The sequence below is a fragment of the Pongo abelii genome, chromosome 16 (genome assembly GCF_028885655.2).
Source record: "Pongo abelii isolate AG06213 chromosome 16, NHGRI_mPonAbe1-v2.0_pri, whole genome shotgun sequence".
Lineage (NCBI taxonomy): Eukaryota > Metazoa > Chordata > Mammalia > Primates > Hominidae > Pongo > Pongo abelii.
In genome coordinates this window covers 59,253,872-59,275,322 of record NC_072001.2, presented here as the reverse complement: position 1 = coordinate 59,275,322, position 21,451 = coordinate 59,253,872, and the positions used below count along the sequence as shown (strand labels likewise).

At 40.4% G+C, this 21,451-nt stretch overlaps 2 protein-coding genes across 3 annotated transcripts in view; both read left to right on the top strand.

Annotated features, from left to right (window-relative positions):
• The first annotated feature begins 1,296 nt into the window (after window positions 1-1,296).
• On the top strand, window positions 1,297-2,695 carry LOC134760267 (translation initiation factor IF-2). Of its 2 annotated transcripts, none has more exons than XM_063716667.1 (3): window positions 1,297-1,567; window positions 1,766-2,408; window positions 2,567-2,695. In XM_063716667.1, the coding sequence occupies exons 1-2, from the start codon at window positions 1,453-1,455 to the stop codon at window positions 2,323-2,325; spliced, it is 675 nt and encodes a 224-aa protein (XP_063572737.1). In that variant the 5' UTR covers window positions 1,297-1,452; the 3' UTR covers window positions 2,326-2,408; window positions 2,567-2,695. The 2 variants fall into 2 exon arrangements, with proteins under 2 accessions (XP_063572737.1, XP_063572736.1); XM_063716666.1 differs by having other exon boundaries at window positions 2,570-2,669.
• Window positions 2,558-21,451, top strand: part of RFX7 (regulatory factor X7) — a 157,574-nt gene continuing 138,680 nt past the window's right edge. The window contains exon 1 of the mRNA XM_054531533.2: window positions 2,558-2,732. Coding sequence (XP_054387508.1) covers window positions 2,572-2,732 — 161 coding nt within the window. The 5' untranslated portion in view covers window positions 2,558-2,571. The remainder of the gene's footprint in view (window positions 2,733-21,451) is intronic.

Below are 21,451 nucleotides of genomic sequence, written 5' to 3'. Positions count from 1 at the left end.
CCTACATTCAAGATTTTTCAGCGTAATTCCAGTTTCAGCATAGCTTGCAGGCTCTGGAATTAAACTTCCAGGACTCAAATTTTGACTCCTGTATTTACTAATTGGGTAATTTTAAGAATGTTAATTAACCTAAGCTTCCATTTCATCTGTAACAGAGGGAGAATAATAATACCTACATTATACACTCTTGGGGAGGAATAACTATGATAATGTATGGAAAGTGCTAGTCTGGCACACAAAGTGTTCAACAAACATTAGCTATTTTTATTCTTCAAAGCTTCTGTCTAATGCACACCATATCTATCAATTTGGTCCAGAAAAATACTGTCTTTACACACCCACATGAAGATATGTATGCAAAATGAATGTCGTAAACCACCTATAGTTTCCTAAAGTGGCTAAGCTAATAGAGACCTTAGAGTATGGAAAACGGGGCTCATTTGTGTGATGCAATTCGTGCAATGGGTAGTTGGAGCACAGCGTAATCCAAGAGGCCACGGGGGGGGTGGTGCTTATTTCGCACACAGGTGTTCTTCCTCCCCGCACCCCCACCCTCAACCCTCACCACGTGCAAGCATTCAGTGTGAGTCTGGGCCTTGAGTCTGTGAGCCAGGTCAGAGGGCACAGTGGACAAAAGCAAGAGGGTTTCAGGCCAAGGCAGGGAACTGAGAACTCAAAGGCCAGGCAACCCAAGCCAATCAGATTCACCATCCACTAGGAGTCTAAAAGGTGGCAGAGCCTCACAGCCCAAAGTCCACACACAGCAGGAAAGTGGCCAGAGGATCTAACAGGTAGAAACCTGATAGAGACTCTATCAGCAAAGTTAAAGCTGAAGGGCTCATAACACCCACGGGCCCAAGAAAGGTCAGTGTGAGCTGAACAGCTGTTCCATTTTGGTGCCAGAGGCCTTGGCTGTTGTCTTCTACATCCACGCAGCCTCCCTGATCAGCCCCACCTAGAAAAGCCAATTCTTCTGCTCTTAAAGGAGACTGACTTATTTGTGGCAAAGCTATCATTTAGGTATGAATGGGAATGGTGCGGAGTCTGCGGGGGGGAGGGCGGGTGCTCAACGGGCTCCAAAGGAAGGAGCTCGTGGCTGACGCCTGAGCCTCCATGTTGTGAGTACTACATGCGTTTATTTCAGAGACAGGCAGGGGCCTTGGCTGCAGGGACCCTGACAAGCCGCGACTTGAGCTATGCTTTAGAGCCTGGGTTGAATTGGGAGCGGTATAAAGGAGGGAGGGCATTCCTGGAAAGGGGGTGGGGTGGGGTGGGGTGGGGTGGGGAGGTGGAGGGGAACAGTATGAGCAAAGAGGCACGAAGGAAGAATGAATCTGCTGCGCGTTGAGGATGGCATGGAGACTTCCCTGATTGGAGCCGGGAGTTCTTGCAGGGGGATGGAGGCCGCTATGATTGGATAGCTAAAGTGGGGCCAGATTTGGAGGGCTTTGAATGCCCGACCGAGGAGCACTCAACCCAGCTCCTGACTCGCGATTTCCGTTCAAGACCGAATTACCTAAAGGGTGGTTAATTCCAACGGGTGTTCTTCTTTGGGGGCTTCTGAAAAGTCAGTTTATCGTCTTACCTGCTTCAGTTCTCCTCATTTACTCAGGGAGGAAGTAATCCTCACATGTGCAGGGGAGGGGGGATAATGTTGATTTCTCTTTACTTGCTTTGAAGATGCCTCCCCCGCCCAAATCCCATTTCCACGCCAAATATTAAATTTGGTTTCTCCTCCTCACGCAAGTTCTCTTTCTCTCGCCAGCACCTCCCCCACGTTTTCCTGCTCTCCACCAGCCGGGCCGGACTCCTCCCGGCCCCCAGCGGCGCGCTTCCCTGGCCCGCTGGCCCGCGCCGCCCTCCGCGCCGTGCGCCCCCCTCCCGGCCCGTCGCGCCCGCGGCCCGCGGCCCGCACACCCTGGTCCACGCCCCCCGCGGCGGAGCGGTAGGTGTTGTGCGGTCTGCGCCGGGCCGCAGTGCGGCTGCGCGCACTGGGTTGCCTCCGGGGCTGGCAGGGCAGCGACGGCCGCGGCGGCGGCGGCGGCGGGGCTGGGAGCAAGCGGCGGCGGCGGCGTGGGGAGTGGCGTGGAGCGGAGCCTGGGGCTGCAGCAGCACGGGAACCCCGGAGTAGAAAGCCCCGGGGACAAGGAAGGAAAGCCCGGCCGCCAAATCCCTGAGCAACCGTCCTTCTTGGATTTTGGGGGGAGCCTGCCCCCCCACTTCGTCTTCAAACGCCCCCATCTCACCCCCCAACAGCCCCGGCCGCTGACGGGAGGAGGCGGCAGCGGGGGGCTGAGGGGCGCCGCCATGCCTCTCCCGCGGTGAAGCGCCCCGGCCGTGAGGAGCCGCTGGTCTCCCCGGTGATGTCCCCCAGGCGGCAGGCGAAAGCGACTCACTCGAGCCCTGGGGTAAAGGCCTAGCTTATCCAGCTTCCTTCCTCCTCCTCCTCCTCCTCCTTCCCTCCCCCTCCCCCTCCTCCTCTCCCCCCTTCGTCCTCCCCTCCCGGTCTCTTTCCTCACCCTTCCCCGCGCCCCCATCTTTCCCTCCCTCCCTCCCACCCCTCCAGCAGCGATGGCAGAGGAACAACAACAGCCGCCGCCACAGCAGCCTGATGCCCACCAGCAGCTTCCCCCCAGCGCCCCCAACTCGGGGGTGGCCCTGCCAGGCCTTGTGCCCGGGCTGCCAGGGACAGAGGCCAGCGCGCTGCAACACAAGATCAAGAACTCCATCTGGTAAGAGGATCCTCCATCGCTCGGGTGAAAAAGCCCAGGCACATTTCTGCTGCAAAGTGGGTGGGGGGCGGCGGGCGGGGGAGCGGAGGAGGAGGCTGATGCATTCATTGAATGTGGCTTTCCCCAGTCGGGTGCACATTTGTAGCACCTCTGGAGATATGGGGACTTTGCATCAATCGGCCCCTGTCTTCTTAGCTAAAAAATGCTTTTACTCCCTCCTCAATTGTGAGTGCAGATAAACAAGTTTTTTGGTTTTATTTTTTCACTCATTGTAACAGAAATATGGGTCGAAATTAAGTCATATTGCATGATGGTGGCATGAATTTGGAACTGGAGAATGTGAAATGTGTTTACTCCTTTTTGCAGCCATAGAAGGAGGAAGAAGTGTATTGTGAATTTTCACCAAACAGATACTGTGCGTAAGAATATTAATATGCAGCACAAAACCTAATGTGTCTCTTCCTTTCAGTTGGGTTAGCTGCTATTTCTGAATGTTTTTGCCTCCCTTATTCTAATATTAAATTTATTTTTTGGGGAGTTTATTCTTTGCATTGATTGTGAAGAAAGTGCTTTTTTAGTATAAAATATTTTAAGATGGTAGTTTACAACAAAGTGTTTTTTTTTTTATTAAAATATAGGGAATCAAATGTCTTGCCATTTGTATGTCTTTTTAAAAGAAACCATTGATGGAATATCTTTCGCTATTTTACTTTCTCGTATGAAAATTTCCAGTATTTCAGCATTAAACTCCTAAAGTCTAGTGGGAATCTTTTAATAATTAAATACACTGAGTTAAGTCCATCCACTGTTAGAGCCATTGCAATATTCTTTGAACATGAACTTGCATTGTTTTGTAGGATTCTTCATTAACTGCCTTTTTTTTTAACTGTAGCAGTATTTTTTAAATGGAAAGTAATATTTGGAATTTGGTCTAAGAGATTGCTTTTAATAGAAGTTTAAAAAGAGAATTTTATATGGTATTTTAAAAAGCCTTGATTTTGAAAATGGAAATGAAATCTTTGCAGGGCCATCATTGAATATGAGTACTAAAATATCAAAACTCATTTTCTCATTTTGAAAACATATCGTAAAGCAACTGGCATTGCATGTACAGTATTTACACATTTTTAAAGTGACAATTTTTAATTACAAGATTAAGGTTAGTTATATAGTAATTTTCATTATTTTCTTGGCATGCATCCATGCCGTCATGATGCTGATATGAAGTAGGTCAGTGCAGGCTTTAATAGTTTCATCAACAGTAGTTGGCAGTTGAATATCTTGCTTTCAGTTTTAATTTTAAAATGAAGTTTAAATATTTTAAAGGAGAATTTTTTTGGCTTTGACAATAGTCATGTTGTGGCAACTTGAATAGGTCTGATAAATATGATTGGGGTGTGTGTGTGTGTGTGAGTGACAGAAAGCAGGCTTTATTATTCAATGGATACCCTAACCCCCTTTTTAAAGCTATAATTTAAAAGAAGAGATGGTGAATATCTTGCTTGCCATCAAGGTTTTCACAAAACCAGTGTGTGTGTGTTTGTGTGTGTGTGTGTGTGTGTGTTTTTAACCTCTAGTAACGTGATGTAACTTTGTGTTTCTGAAATCATCATTAAATTGAATTAAGCACCTTGGTTTTACGTTCAGATGTGGGATATCCAAGTTAATGGACTAAAATCTTTTAAGAGAGACAAATTTTAAAAGTTGAATTAGTAATGTATATTTTAATTGATTATGAGAACAAGAGGGGAAAGGAATCTTCACTTTATAGTTTTAAAATAAGTGAGTTGTGGAGGCAACTGAGTGAAATGTTTGAATAATGATGATAGTCGAGTGCACTTTTTGGCAAATAATGTGTAAATTTAATTATTTTTTTATATTGGCACATCCATTACAGCCTAACTGCTCTGACTTTAACATGAGAAAAACTTCTGAAGTAGAGTGCACTCCAGTTTTTGGTACTTGCTCTGAAAAAATAATGGGCAACAAACACGTGAATTCCAAAATATGAAATTTTATATTTTTGTTTTAAAATTGTAATGATATACTTATTGGCATCTAATGTTCAACTTTAGAAATCCTATTTGCAAAAATGATTTTTATATACTTAAAATTTCAGAATAAACAACATTTGTAGATAATAAACAAAATTAGTGAATATATTTAATAGTCTCATACCCCCTGCTCCACAAGAATGGATTTATATTATTCATCAAGTGACTATATAAAATAAAGATATCAAAAGTGAAAACTCCTTTACTACCATATTCTCCTAAGAAATAGTATATATGTATTAAATTTAAATCATTTTTAATAGATGATTGCAGTTAGATATTTCACATTTTTGAGGCAATAATATTATTTTACAAATTATTTTGTCACCTGATAATATTCTGAGAGACTATCAGTTTTGTACTACTTCCTGAATCATCCTTTGGTACCATTATTTATGAGAATTTAAAATTACACTCAAAAGAAATGTGACATTTAAAAATTATCAAATGGGTTTTGCATTTGGTTTATCATAGTTTCTAAATTACTGGGCTTGCATATCACAAACAAGTCTGCACTTGTCCTCCTACTCTACAAATATAAATATAGTATGTGATGTAGGCCTTTGACTGGACAATAACTTATTATCAGTTCATAATTAATTTATTGTGTTTATTAAACTGAAATATTGTTTGATAAAAGTATGTCCGTTGAAATATCAGGCATTAAATGAGTCTGGAAAAAAAGCATTCAAAGTTGAGTGGAAAAGAGTTGGAAATATATTTTAAAGGTAATTATAGAAAATAAGGTTAGTAAAAAATTGACAGTGTTGTTATGTTTCTATAATATGGTTATGAATACCTTCAAGTTAACTCTAGGTTAACAAGCTTGCATGTTTCTTACCCTTACTCATTCTTACTCCATAGACAAAAGGTCCAAATCACTGACACTATTCACTAGAAAGGAGATTTCTTAGTAGGCATGTGCTTTAGTACTGAATGTGCTGTAAGGTTATTTGTATTTTCTAAAAAGTAGAATTCCAAAATTAGCTTTTTGTTGTTAAAAAAAAAAAAAGAAAACTAGTAACCCATGTATTTTTACCTAAAACAAGGCCACAACCCAACCTAACTGCAAACTTCTTTTAGCTTAAATTGTACCCCTCTTTGGTTATTTCAAAAAAAAAAAAAAAAGAAAGAAATACCAAAGCAAGTTTTCCCTTCCTCTTATCTCTCAGTGTCTTTGTAGTTTAGTGAAAATTTTTTAGTGTAAGCAACAGTAAACACATTTACTAGGTCCTTTTGTTTACCTTCTTAAGGCAGTTTTACTTGAAACCCTGATAGAATAAAATTGCTATGGAAAAAATAGGATTGAGATGGTTTCTGCCTGTTTGTGAATTGAGATCATACCTACATGAGTGGGAGTGAAAAACATACTTGCAGTGAGTCTGTAACGTAGATACAGGTTGATCATCCTTAATCCAAAATCCCCCAAAATTCAAGATGCTCCAGAATCTGAAACACTCCAAAATCCCAACGTTTTTAGTGCCACAAGTGGAAAATTCCACACCTGACTTCATTATATCACACACAAAATTATTTAAAATATTGTATAGGCCAGGCACGGTGGCTCACACCTGTAATCCCAGCACTCTGGGAGGCCGAGGCGGGCGGATCACCTGAGGTCAGGAGTTCAAGACCAGCCTGGCCATAGTGAAACCCTGTCTCTACTAAAAATACAAAAAATTAGCCGAGGGTGGTGGTGCCCACCTGTAATCCCAGCTACTCGGGAGGCTGAGGCAGGAGAATTGCTTGAACCCAGGAGGCGGAGGTTGCTGTGAGCTGAGATCGCACCATTGCACTCCAGTCTGGGCAACAAGAGCAAAACTCCGTTAAAAAAAAATTGTATAAAAATTACCTTCAGGTTGTGTGTATAAGGTGTATATGAAATATAAATGAATTTCATGTTTAGACTTGGGTTACATCCCTAAGATACTCATTACACATATGCAAATATTCCAAAATCCAAAATAATAAATTGGAGGCACACTAGGCGCAGTGGCTCACGCCTGTAATCCTAACACTTTGGGAGGTCAAGGCGGGCAGATTGCCTGAGTTCAGGAGTTTGCGACCAGCCTGGGCAACACGGTGAAACCCCATCTCTACTGAAATACAAAAAATTAGCCAGGTGTGGCATCATGCGCCTGTAGTCCCAGCCACTTGGGAGGCTGAGGCAGGAGAATCCCTTGAACTCAGGAGGTGGAGGTTGCAGTGAGCCGAGATCATGCCACTGCACTCCAGCTGGGCGACAGAGCGGGACTCTGGTTCAAAATAAAAAACTAAAAAAAATAAATAAATAGTCGGAAGCACATATGATCCCAGACATTTCAGATAAGAGATAGTCAACTTGTATTAAACTTGTACCTGAAAATTCAAAAGAAATCCTGATGTTTTATTTTAGAAAATATTCCAATACTGCATTTACTCAAATTTAGGGATTCTTAAAAGAATTTGTTGTCAATTACTGTTTTTATTTCTGTAACTTTATTTGCAGGCAAGACCTCATAAGCCTCTTCTTAAAACGGTCATATAAGATCTATCGTTTTGCCCACTTCATGGAAAGAGATAAACAATGACAGAAGGCCTATAAGATTCTACTGATTCCTTATTAGACCCCGGAAAAAATGCTGGGGTCAGAGTTTATCTTTATTCAGTCCTGTAAGGCATACATACTTCTGTATCTGCTACATTTTAGGCTGAAAATTATAATAAAACTAGAATTAAATATCTGATCTATTTTGGATGTTTTCTGAATTCTAGTTAAAACCCAAATTGAACAATTTTGTTTTACTTTCTTATGATGATGACAGTCAACATGTAGATATTAAGTGATTAATCTCTTGTTTCCATCTTAGTTACAGGGAGCTATGTTTGGTGATCCAGAAGGTTTACATAGTGATGCCATATTAGTTCTGATTTCAGTCTGCCATCCTAGACTGCAGTGGTTCAGTTTTATTCTTGGTTTTTGAATCAGGTAGTTTATTAACTCTGTTGAGAAATATTGTTCCTTCAACTACAGTGGAAAACATGTACTATAAATTTGTAACTTTAGAGTTTAACTGGAAGTCTATGATTTTCATTTTGCTTTAAAAATAGAGACCGACTAGCACATCAGCTGGCTTCCATGTATTTTTGATTAGTAGGTTGACTTCCTACCTACCCTGAGTTTAGCCTGTCTTCAATACCAAGCACACAAAAGACTTAAGATGCATTTTGCTTATCCGTATTGAGGCTAGCTGTGTCCCAACACGGTTTCTGGTTCCAGAAGGAAGGCAGTTCCTTGCTCTCCTATGATTTTAAACTGATAAAATTGTCTTCCCTATTGACAAAAGTTAATTGCAAGTTAAGCAATTCCAAGCCTGTTGATTTTCTTGTCTTGTTTAGGTTGGGTAGTGGATGTATACGTATTTAAATGATTGACCAATTTGCTCTCTCCATTGAAAGGTGTCTTGAATGATGGTATGTGCAGGACTGATTTGGTTTATGTCTAACTGTAAATTTTTCGTATTATTTGGGGAAAATGAGCTTCATAGTGGTAGAAAAGACATAAGTGTCGTGTTATGAAAGATGCGTTGGATTAAGAATTATGTTGCATTACTTTTTCCATTAGAAAATAATATTGCATGCTAAAATTGTGCAAATGAAAATTAAAATAAGCCTTATCATTTACTTATATTAGAGGACTTTAAGCAAGAAGAGTTTGTAAGTACTTAAATGAGTATCTGCTATATACAAAGTATGCCAGAGACTGGCATTTGAGGAATGCCCGTTCACTTGTAATATTAACCTTCTAAAATTGACCTAAACAAAAATATGCAATAAAACTTCTCTTTTATTCGGTTAGGGGACCAGGAAAAGAAGTGACAAGTGTCAAGGTATGCATTGTGGAAAAAGTAGACCTTAATTTCCTCATTTACAAAATGAGAGATTTGTACTAAGTGACCTTGAGGGTTCCTGAGATTCTAACTCTGTTACTAAATCAATATTGACAACAGTAATAAAACCATAAGCACAGTGAAAGACTAATATAATTAATTTATCATAGGCAATCAACAGAACATTTTCATTGGATGAATTATTAGGATTTGTCAGTGTTTCCTTGGGTGTTAGCTGAGGAGGACTTACTTATTGCTACCTTGTGCAAGGGTTCTGTTATGTGAGATTAACTGTGCAAATCTTTATTGAGCATATATTACATTTAAAGTAGTTAAGAGCTGTTTATTGTGCAAAAGTAAGGCTATGCAGTAATCCTGGTTGTTGGGGAGTTTACTAACTGCTGGTCGAGAGATTGTAGTAGGGAGGCTGTTTGTGTGCTGCTTTTGTTTTGTCTTCTTTATAAAGAGATGTTTAACCATATCCCATAATAGTAATGTAATATTTTAAGGCAGTGAATGTCATATTGTAGATTCAATTATATAAATAAGAAAAGTATGTACTCTTTCAGAATAATTCAGTGCAGAGTTGAGCTTCACAGCTATTCCTCTTCATCTAGGATAGACATTTTAATAAGTAATCGTGACAGAATGTTCTTTGTAAATTATAAGGAACATGATAGTAAGATGGTTATTCCACATCTCTGAGCAAAGTAGACCACTCTTGTCCAGTGCCTTCTATTCTACCATTCTCTTTCTGTTTAGTCTTTTAGTTGCTTTCTCTTCTGCTTTTTGGAGGGTTCTAAGTTCAAGTTAAAGATGAGCAGCATGGGCCAATAGGAGGAAGAATCTTCCTGCCTTGGGTAGGATAATAAAATAAGGAACAATAAGCACTAAGGCCTTAATGCACTTACTTGCTGACTATGAGATTAAGATATTCGGCACTCAACCCACATAAATAAAAACGTTAAAACATGATTTTTCTTTTTTTGCGACTGTAAATAGGCATTTACTTTTTATATTTCATGAACTGTGTGCCTCCTATTTATAAGACAAAATAGAAACATGAGGTTTGGTTAATTATGTACAACCTCTCTATCAGGCATCTATTACTGTAGCATATATATATACGCTACAGTATATATATACAGTATATGGACCAGAAAATGGACCATGAAAAAAATATATATATATATAAAAAAAACAAAAAGTTCTGTGGGAGGTGAAATTTTCTATTTCCTTGTAACTGAGCACAAACTGAAAAATGCTGATACTCCTTGCTATTTGAGTCTTGTTTTTTTCCTGAGTGCAGAAAGTGAAAGGTCAGAAAGTGACAGATTCCAATCTGTTATGTCTTGGATTTTTGGAAGGCATGAGTCTATATGGTACACAGTACCATGTCTTCCAAATAGCCTTATCTAAAATAAAAAAAATAAATTATCTGAACCCATTTGTTGTTTAAATTTGGATAGCAAAGGTTTAGATAGCAAAGGATTCCTTTACACCCATTCCAACACAGGATTAGCAAATTGATTTGAACTTGCATGCTAAGTCTGACTGATTAGTGATATTCCTAGCAAGGGCATGGGAATAAGAAGTAATGATACACATGCCTTATAATTGCCACCCTTTTTCTTTCCAAAATCAGTAATTTTTTTTTTTAATTTTTGTTCACTTTTTCTTTTTTTTTTTTAATTTTATTATTATTATACTCTAAGTTTTAGGGTACATGTGCACAATGTGCAGGTTAGTTACATATATATACATGTGCCATGCTGGTGTGCTGCACCCATTAACTCGTCATTTAGCATTAGGTATATCTCCTAATGCTATCCCTCCCCACTTCCCCCACCCCACAACAGTCCCCAGAGTGTGATGTTCCCCTTCCTGTGTCCATGTGTTCTCATTGTTCAATTCCCACCTATGAGTGAGAACATGCGGTGTTTGGTTTTTTGTCCTTGCGACAGTTTACTGAGAATGATGATTTCCAATTTCATCCATGTCCCTACAAAGGACATGAACTCATCATTTTTTATGGCTGCTTAGTATTCCATGGTGTATATGTGCCACATTTTCTTTTTATTATTATTATTATTATTATTATTATTATTATACTTTAGGCTCTATGGTACATGTGCGCAACGTGCAGGTAAGTTACATATGTATACATGTGCCATGCTGGTGCGCTGCACCCACCAACTCGTCATCTAGCATTAGGTATATCTCCCAATGCTATCCCTCCCCCCTCCCCCCACCCCACAACAGTCCCCGAAGTGTGATGTTCCCCTTCCTGTGACCATGTGTTCTCATTGTTCAATTCCCACCTATGAGTGAGAATATGCGGTGTTTGGTTTTTTGTCCTTGCGATAGTTTACTGAGAATGATGATTTCCAATTTCATCCATGTCCCTACAAAGGACATGAACTCATCATTTTTTATGGCTGCATAGTATTCCATGGTGTATATGTGCCACATTTTCTTAATCCAGTCTATCATTGTTGGACATTTGCGTTGGTTCCAAGTCTTTGCTATTGTGAATAATGTGGCAATAAACATACGTGTGCATGTGTCTTTATAGCAGCATGATTTATAGTCCTTTGGGTATATACCCAGTAATGGGATGGCTGGGTCAAATGGAATTTCTAGTTCTAGATCCCTGAGGAATCGCCACACTGACTTCCACAATGGTTGAACTAGTTTACAATCCCACCAACAGTGTAAAAGTGTTCCTATTTCTCCACATCCTCTCCAGCACCTGTTGTTTCCTGACTTTTTAATGATTGCCATTCTAACTGGTGTGAGATGGTATCTCATTGTGGTTTTGATTTGCATTTCTCTGATGGCCAGTGATGGTGAGCATTTTTTCATGTGTTTTTTGGCTGCATAAATGTCTTCTTTTGAGAAGTGTCTGTTCATGTCCTTCGCCCACTTTATGATGGGGTTGTTTGTTTTTTTCTTGTAAATTTGTTGGAGTTCATTGTAGATTCTGGATATTAGCCCTTTGTCAGATAGATAGATTGCAAAAATTTTCTCCCATTTTGTAGGTTGCCTGTTCACTCTGATGGTAGTTTCTTTTGCCATGCAGAAGCTCTTTAGTTTAATTAGATCCCATTTGTCTATTTTGGCTTTTCTTGCCATTGCTTTTGGTATTTTAGTCATGAAGTCCTTGCCCATGCCTATGTCCTGAATGGTATTGCCTGGGTTTTCTTCCAGGGATTGTATGGTTTTAGGTCTAACATTTAAGTCTTTAATCCATCTTGAATTAATTTTCGTATAACGTGTAAGGAAGGGATCCAGTTTCAGCTTTCTGCATATGGCTAGCCAGTTTTCCTAACACCATTTATTAAATAGGGAATCCTTTCCTCATTTCTTGTGTTTGTCAGGTTTGTCAAAGTTCAGATGGTTGTAGATGTGTGGTGTTATTTCTGAGGGCTCTGTTCTGTTTCATTGGTCTGTATCTCTGTTTTGGTACCAGTACTGTGCTGTTTTGGTTACTGTAGCCTTGTAGTATAGTTTGAAGTCAGGTAGTGTGATGCCTCCAGCTTTGTTCTTTTGGCTTAGGATTGACTTGGCAATGCGGGCTCTTTTTTGGTTTCATATGAACTTTAAAGTAGTTTTTTCCAGTTCTGTGAAGAAAGTCATTGGTAGCTTGATGGGAATGGCATTGAATCTGTAAATTACCTTGGGCAGTATGGCCATTTTCTCAATATTGATTCTTCCTACCCATGAGCATGGAATGTTCTTCCATTTGTTTGTATCCTCTTTCATTGAGCAGTGGTTTGTAGTTCTCCTTGAAGAGGTCCTTCACATCCCTTGTAAGTTGGATTCCTAGGTATTTTATTCTCTTTGAAGCAATTGTGAATGGGAGTTCACTCATGATTTGGCTCTCTGTTATTGGTGTATAAGAATGCTTGTGATTTTTGCACAGTGATTTTGTATCCTGAGACTTTGCTGAAGTTGCTTATCAGCTTAAGGAGATTTTGGGCTGAGACAATGGGGTTTTCTAGATATACAATCATGTCATCTGCAAACAGGGACAATTTGACTTCCTCTTTTCCTAACTGAATACCCTTTATTTCCTTCTCCTGCCTAATTGCCCTGGCCAGAACTTCCAACACTATGTTGAATAGGAGTGGTGAGAGAGGGCATCCCTGTCTTGTGCCAGTTTTCAAAGGGAATGCTTCCAGTTTTTGCCCATTCAGTATGATATTGGCTGTGGGTTTGTCATAGATAGCTCTTATTATTTTGAGATATGTCCCATCAATACCTAATTTATTGAGAGTTTTTAGCATGAAGGGCTGTTGAATTTTGTCAAAGGCCTTTTCTGCATCTATTGAGATAATCATGTGGTTTTTGTCTTTGGTTCTGTTTATATGCTGGATTACACTTATTGATTTGCGTATATTGAACCAGCCTTGCATCCCAGGGATGAAGTCCACTTGATCGTGGTGGATAAGCTTTTTGATGTGTTGCTGGATTTGGTTTGCCAGTATTTTATTGAGGATTTTTGCATCAATGTTCATCAAGAATATTGGTCTAAAATTCTCTTTTTTGGTTGTGTCTCTACCCGGCTTTGGTATCAGGATGATGCTGGCCTCATAAAATGAGTTAGGGAGGATTCCCTCTTTTTCTATTGATTGGAATAGTTTCAGAAGGAATGGTACCAGTACCTCCTTGTACCTCTGGTAGAATTCGGCTGTGAATCCATCTGGTCCTGAACTCTTTTTGGTTGGTAAGCTATTGATTATTGCCACAATTTCAGAGCCTATTATTGGTCTATTCAGAGATTCAACTTCTTCCTGGTTTAGTCTTGGGAGGGTGTATATGTCGAGGAATTCATCCATTTCTTCTAGATTTTCTAGTTTATTTGTGTAGAGGTGTTTGTAATATTCTCTGATGGTAGTTTGTATTTCTGTGGGATCGGTGGTGATATCCCCTTTATCATTTTTTATTGTGTCTATTTGATTCTTCTCTCTTTTCTTCTTTATTAGTCTTGCTAACGGTCTATCAATTTTGTTGATCCTTTCAAAAAACCAGCTCCTGGATTCATTAAGTTTTTGAAGGGTTTTTTGTGTGTCTGTTTCCATCAGTTCTGCTCTGATTTTAGTTATTTCTTGCCTTCCGCTAGCTTTTGAATGTATTTGCTCTTACTTCTCTAGTTCTTTTAATTGTGATGTTAGGGAGTCAATTTTGGATCTTTCCTGCTTTCTCTTGTGGGCATTTAGTGCTATAAATTTTCCTCTACACACTGCTTTGAATGTGTCCCAGAGATTCTGGTGCGTTGTGTCTTTGTTCTTCTTGGTTTCAAAGAACATCTTTATTTCTGCCTTCATTTCGTTATGTACCCAGTAGTCATTCAGGAGCAGGTTGTTCGGTTTCCATGTGGTTGAGCAGTTTTGAGTGAGTTTCTTAATCCTGAGTTCTAGTTTGATTGCACTGTGGTCTGAGAGACAGTTTGTTATAATTTCTGTTCTTTTACATTTGCTGAAGAGAGCTTTACTTCCAAGTATGTGGTCAATTTTGGAATAGGTGTGGTGTGGTGCTGAAAAAAATGTATATTCTGTTGATTTGGGGTGGAGAGTTCTGTCAATGTCTATTAGGTCCGCTTGGTGCAGAGCTGAGTTCAATTCCTGGGTATCCTTGTTAACTTTCTGTCTCGTTGATCTGTCTAATGTGGACAGTGGGGTGTTAAAGTCTCCCATTATTATTGTGTGGGAGTCTAAGTCTCTTTGTAGGTCACTCAGGACTTGCTTTATGAATCTGGGTGCTCCTGTGTTGGGTGCATATATATTTAGGATAGTTAGCTCTTCTTGTCGAATTAATCCCTTTACCATTATGTAATGGCCTTCTTTGTCTCTTTTGATCTTTACTGGTTTAAAGTCTGTTTTATCAGAGACTAGGATTGCAACCCCTGCCTTTTTTTGTTTTCCATTTGCTTGGTAGATCTTCCTCCATCCTTTTATTTTGAGCCTATGTGTGTCTCTGCACGTGAGATGTGTTTCCTGAATACAGCACACTGATGGGTCTTGACCCTTTATCCAATTTGCCAGTCTGAGTCTTTTAATTGGAACATTTAGTCCAATTACATTTAAAGTTAATATTGTTATGTGTGAATTTGATCCTGTCATTATGATGTTAGCTGGTTATTTTGCTCATTAGTTGATGCAGTTTCTTCCTAGCCTCAATGGTCTTTACAATTTGGGATGATTTTGCAGTGGCTGGTACCAGTTGTTCCTTTCCATGTTTAGCGCTTCCTTCAGGAGCTCTTTTAGGGCAGGCCTAGTGGTGACAAAATCTCTCAGCATTTGCTTGTCTGTAAAGTATTTTATTTCTCCTTCACTTATGAAGCTTAGTTTGGCAGGATATGAAATTCTGGGTTGAAAATTCTTTTCTTTAAGAATGTTGAATATTGGCCCCCACTCTCTTCTGGCTTGTAGACTTTCTGCCGAGAGATCTGCTGTTAGTCTGATGGGCTTCCCTTTGTGGGTAACCCGACCTTTCTCTCTGGCTGCCCTTAACATTTTTTCCTTCATTTCAACTTTGGTGAATCTGATAATTATGTGTCTTGGAGTTGCTCTTCTCGAGGAGTATCTTTGTGGCGTTCTCTGTATTTCCTGAATGTTGGCCTGCCTAGCTAGATTGGGGAAATTCTCCTGGATAATATCCCGCAGAGTGTTTTCCAACTTGGTTCCATTCTCCCCATCACTTTCAGGTACACCAATCAGACGTAGATTTGGTCTTTTCACATAGTCCCATATTTCTTGGAGGCTTTGTTTGTTTCTTTTTATTCTTTTTTCTCTAAACTTCCCTTCTCGCTTCATTTCATTCGTTTCATCTTCCATCACTGATACCCTTTCTTCCATTTGATCACATCGGCTCCTGAGGCTTCTGCATTCTTCACGTAGTTCTCGAGCCTTGGCTTTCAGCTCCATCAGCTCCTTTAAGCACTTCTCTGTATTGGTTATTCTAGTTGTGCATTCGTCTAAATTTTTTTCAAAGTTTTTAACTTCTTTGCCTTTGGTTTGAATTTCCTCCTGTAGCTCGGAGTAGTTTGATCATCTGAAGCCTTCTTCTCTCAACTCATCAAAGTCATTCTCCATCCAGCTTTCTTCCTTTGCTGGTGAGGAACTGCGTTCCTTTGGAGGAGGAGAGGTGCTCTGCTTTTTAGAGTTTCCAGTTTTTCTGCTCTGTTTTTTCCCCATCTTTGTGGTTTTATCTACTTTTGGTCTTCGATGATGGTGATATACAGATGGGTTTTTGGTGTGGATGTCCTTTCTGTTTGTTAGTTTTCCTTCTAACAGACAGGACCCTCAGCCGCAGGTCTGTTGGAGTTTGCTAGAGGTCCACTCCAGACCCTGTTTGCCTGGGTATCAGCAGCGGTGGCCATCTTGGCTGCCACTCCCAAAATCAGTTATTTTTAATTTGAGCTCCCTTAATGAAGCATTACAGCAATGGCTATCTTGGGGAGGGAGAGTCACTAGGGCTATTGTCTTGCCATTTATGATGCCTAGTTTTAAGGTATAAAACAAGCATGGAGAGCACTTGGTTTGTGTGTTTTTCTGTTTTTCTGTGGCTTTTCTGTTTTGAGCACCTGTATTGCCAAGTAGCTACAAGATGAGAACAGGGCACTTTGGGAGGCTGAGGTGGGCGGATCATGAGGTCAGGAGATCAAGACTGGAGATCAAGACTATCCTGGCTAACGTGGTGAAACCCCGTCTCTACTAAAAATATAAAAAATTAGCCAGTCACAGTGGCGGGGCCTGTAGCCCCAGCTACTCAGGAGGCTGAGGCAGGAGAATCACTTGAACCTGGGAAGCAGGGGCTGCAGTGAGCCGAGATCATGCCACTGCACTCCAGCCTGGGCGACAGAGTGAGACTCCATCTCAAAAAAAAAAAAAAAAAAAAACGAGAACAGGGGATTACTGTATGAAGTGACTGCTTCAATTTGCACTATCCATAACCCTTTTTCTTTGCCTCCATTGTCTTATTTCTCTGCTTATGTATTTGCTGGTCTGGTCCCATTACCTGCTACCTTAAGAATGTTGTTTCTGCTGATATAAGTGTCTCACTTTAAGATCCAGCTTGTGAAACGTGTCTCACGAACCTTTTGTCAGCTCCCGGGGGAACAATGATCTGAGTTGTGTAATTTAATTTTTTTCAGTAGTTTAGACTGGCCTTACCTAAGGTAAGTCCATTTTAGTGAGTTTTTACTGAATTTAAATGAAACACTCTGATTTTCTAATATGTAAAGTTGATAGGAATTTGGAGATTGAATATATCTGAAACAAAGTAATCACTTGCAGAATCAGTAGTTTACAGTATGACAGTAAAATACGTTATTTCTATATGGCAATACCAAGAACTTACCATTGTTTTTGCAGTATGCATGAAATTTAAAAATTTAATTGGATGAGTGTCACTTCAGTGACATCTTGCTTAGAGTAAAGTCGGTGCTTCTGGGAACCTGAGAAACGTATTCCAACAAGATGCTTTAGTTAATGTAAGTGAATCACTTCCATCATTTGATTGCAGTCATTAGATCTATTAATAAGATAAAGCAATCTATGATCAAAATTTAACTGTCAGATTATTAAATGCATGTCCTTTTTTCTGAAGCAGGAGCTACTAGCTAGCAGCATTTTAGGCAGATTCTACATGTACAGGTTTTTAAGAAGTCAGAAGGTCAAAGATAAATTCTGAATTTATAGAATCATGTAGTCAGGGAAAACTGAATTCAGTACACATTTATTTTAATGACTGCCACATACAAGGCATAAAAAGGTTAAAAAAGTATAAGACATTATTCTTACCACTTTAAAACATTTACCCTCTTGTGTGGTAGACTCATCAATTGAATTTATCAAAAGTAAGTTTTGTTAAATGCAGTAATGGCATATAAGCAGTGGTATAAACAAATACAGAATTAGTTGAGGGAGAGATTCAATGAGGACATAATATTTTTACTGACAAAATTCAGGATAGTGGCCTTAATGAAAAATCAAGGGATGGGCTATAAATCCAAACACACTTAACAGTATACTTACTTGAACATTGTTATTCTCACTCGCAGAAATTAGATTCAGAGTTGATGATGACTGAGCTTTGCCAATAATATGAATAAATAGAGGGAAATGGCTTGGGAGAAAATTTGCTTGACTAAGGAATAGGATTTCCACTAACTAATCATAATCCTCTCATGTTAAGTTTTGATCTACAAGTAGAAGAAAGAATATAAGTAATAGTAGAGAAGAAAAGGATGTGAGCTGGGTGGGAACTGGGGCAGAGTACCAGAGTACAGGTTGCCACAACCAGTGTCACCTTAAACTTGGCCTTTCACAACCACCTTTTTTCTATGCCTTAGTACCTTGCCACCTCAAATTGCTTTCATTTACTCTCATTTCATTTACTTTCATTTCATTACCCATTTCAGTTACTCTAATTCTTTTGATAGTAGATGTCACTTTTCCTCCTTTCCATCAGGCTGGCAGCAATGGTTTCATCTTTTATTTTTCTCTCATCCTCGTGTCCAGTATTTTAACAAGTTTCCCAGTTTGCAGTGTAGCTTAAATTTCTCCTTGTCTTCCTATTTCCACTGCTGATATGGTTTGGCTGTGTCCCCACCCAAATCTCATCTTGAATTGTAGCTCCCATAATTCACATCTGTTGTGAGAGGGACGTGGTGGGAGATAATTGAATCATGGGGGCAGTTTTCCCCCATACTGTTCTCATGGTAGTGAATAAATCTAATGAGATCTGATGGTTTTATAAAGGGAAACTTCTTTCACTTAGCTCTCTCTCTTGTCTGCTGCCATGTAAGATGTGCCTTTCACCTTCCACCATGATTGTGAGGCCTCCCTGCCACGATTATGAGGCCTCCCCAGCCACATGGAACTGTGAGTCCATTAAACCTCTTTTTCCTTATAAATTACCCAGTCTCAGTTATGTCTTTATTAACAGTGTGGAAACGGATTAATACAGTAAATTGGTACTGGTAGAGTGGGGCACTGCTGTAAAAGATAACCCAAAAATATGGAAGTGACTTCGGAACTGGGTAACAGGCAGAGACTGGAACAGTTTGGAGAGCTCAGAAGAAGATAGGAAAATGTGAGAAAGTTTGGAACTTTCTAGAGGCTTGTTGAATGTCCTTGACCAAAATGCTGATAATAAATGGACAGTGAAATCCAGGCTCAGGTGGTCTCTGATGGAGACGAACCTGTTGGGAACTGGGCTCTTGCTATGCTTTAGCAAAGAGACTGGTGGCATTTTACCCCTGCCCTAGAGATTTGTGGAACTTTTAACTTGGGGGAGATGATTAAGGGTATCTGGCAGAAGCAATTTCTATGCAGCAAAGCGTTCAAGAGGTGACTTGGGTGCTGTTAAAAGCATTCAGTTTTAAAAAGGAAACAGAGCATAAAAGTTCAGAAAATTTGCAGCCTGATGATGTATTAGAAAAGAAAAACCCCTTTTCTGAGGAGAAGTTCAAGCCTGCTGCATAAATTTGCATAAGTAACGAGGAACCAAGTGTTAATCACCAAGACAATGGGGAAAATGTCTCCAGGGCATGTGAGAGGTCCTCATAGCAGCCCCTCCCATCACAGACCCAGCGGCCTAGGAGGAAAAAATGGTTTCATGGGCCAGTCCCAGGGCCTCCCTGCTCTTTGCAATCTAGGGACTTGGTGCTCTGCATCCCTGCCGCTCCAGCCATGGCTAAAAGGGGAAATCTTTATGAAGATTTCAGAGGATGTATGGAAACACCTGGATGTCCAGACAGAAGTTTGCTGCAGAGGTGGAGCCCTCATGAAACCTCGCCAGGGCAGTGCGGAATGGAAATGTGGGGTTGAAGCCCCTACACAGAGTCCCCACTGGGGCAGTGCCTAGCAGAGCTGTGAGGGAAGGACCACCATCCTCCAGACCCCAGAATGGTGGATCCACCGATAGCTTGCACTGTGCACCTGGAAAAGCTGCAGACACTCAACACCAGCCCATAAAAGCCGCCGAGAGAGGCTGTATCCTGCAAAGCCACAGGGGAGGAGCCACTCAAGACCATGGGAACCCACCTCTTGCATCAGTGTGACGTGGATGTGAGACATGGAGTCAAAGGAGATCACTTTTGAGCTTGAAAATTTGACTGCCCCACTGGATTTGGGACTTGCATGGGGCCTTTAGCTCCTTCATTTGAACAATTTCTCCCATTTGGAATGGAAGTATTTATCCAATGCCTGTACCCCCGTTGTATCTAGGAAGTAACTAGCTTTTTCATTTCACAGGCTCATAGGTGGAAGGGATTTGCCTTGTCTTGGGTAAGATTTTGGACTGTGGACTTTTGAGTTAATGCCGAAATGAGTTAAGACTTTGAGGGACTGTTGGGAAGGCATGATTGGTTTTGAAATGTGAGGACGTGAGATTTGAGGGGGGCAGGGTGGAATGATATGGTTTGGCTGTGCCCCCACCCAAATCTTATCTTAAATTTAGCTTCCATAATTTTCACGTGTTGTGGGAGGGACTTGGTGGGAGATAATTGAATCATGGGACGATTTCCCCCATACTGTTCTCGTGGTAGTGAATAAGTCTCATGAGATCTAATGGTTTTATAAGGAGAAACCCCTTTCACTTGACTCTCATCTTCTCTTGTCTGCCACCATGTAAGATGAGCCTTTTGCCATGATTGTAAAGCCTCCCCAGCCATGTGGAACTGTGAGTCCATTAAACCTCTTTTTCTTTATAAATTACCCAGTCTCAGGTATGTCTTTAACAGCAGCATGAAAACAGACTAATACGACTGCCAAGACCATAATTCAGTATTTCACCATGTCATTCCTGGATTATTACAGCAGCAACATAGCTGTTCTGTGCCCTTGTCCTTTTCCCCCACTGCACTATGCTGTATATTGCAGTCAAAATAAGCCTTCTTGCTATTCACCAGCATTCAACATCCACTTCAGTCCCTCAGGCATCTCACTGTTTGCCTTATATTCTGTGATCCTACTTTCATTCCTGCTTTATATCTTTTCTGTTTTACACCATTTCCTTGTCTCCAAACCCGATTTAATTACATCTTTTTTTTTTTTTTTTTTTTTTTTTGAGACAGAGTCTTGCACTGTCACCCAGGCTGGAGTGCAGTGGCATGATCTCGGCTCACTGCAAGCGCCACCTCTCCCACCTCAGCCTCCCGAGTAGCTGGGACTACAGGCACCCGCCACCATGCCTGGCTAATTTAGTTTTTGTATTTTTAGTAGAGTTGGGGTTTCACCATGTTAGCCAGGATGGTCTCGATCTCCTGACCTCGTGATCTGCCCACCTTGGCCTCCCAAAGTACTGGGATTGCAGGCGTGAGCCACTGTGCCAGCCATTTAATTACATCTTAACCATTTTTGAAGCCATAGCTCAAGTACTCCGAAACATTCATTAGCTACTGTAGTACACATTGACCTTTTCTTGACTTCATAGTGTGTAGTGAGTTCTGTACAATTTATCACTTAATCACTCTTATTTTTTTTCCAGTGCTGTTCTAATAAGCTATTTGAAGATGGGGACAACAATTTTGCGTCTTTTTATTTTTCACCTAGTGGTAGGTACTAGTGAGTATCTTTTTTTGTTTACTGCATTCTTAGAGGCACTTTTATTTTTTTCTACATATTGTTTCTGTATTTGATAACATAATGTGGTAATTTTCTCCCAAGATATTAAACTGATGGTACATTTTACAGAATAAAGGACTTACAGCAGTTGATACTTTTAAAAATTACATTTGTGAAACTGAAGTAATCATTTGTTGAGAGTTTGTTTTCCCAGTCCCATA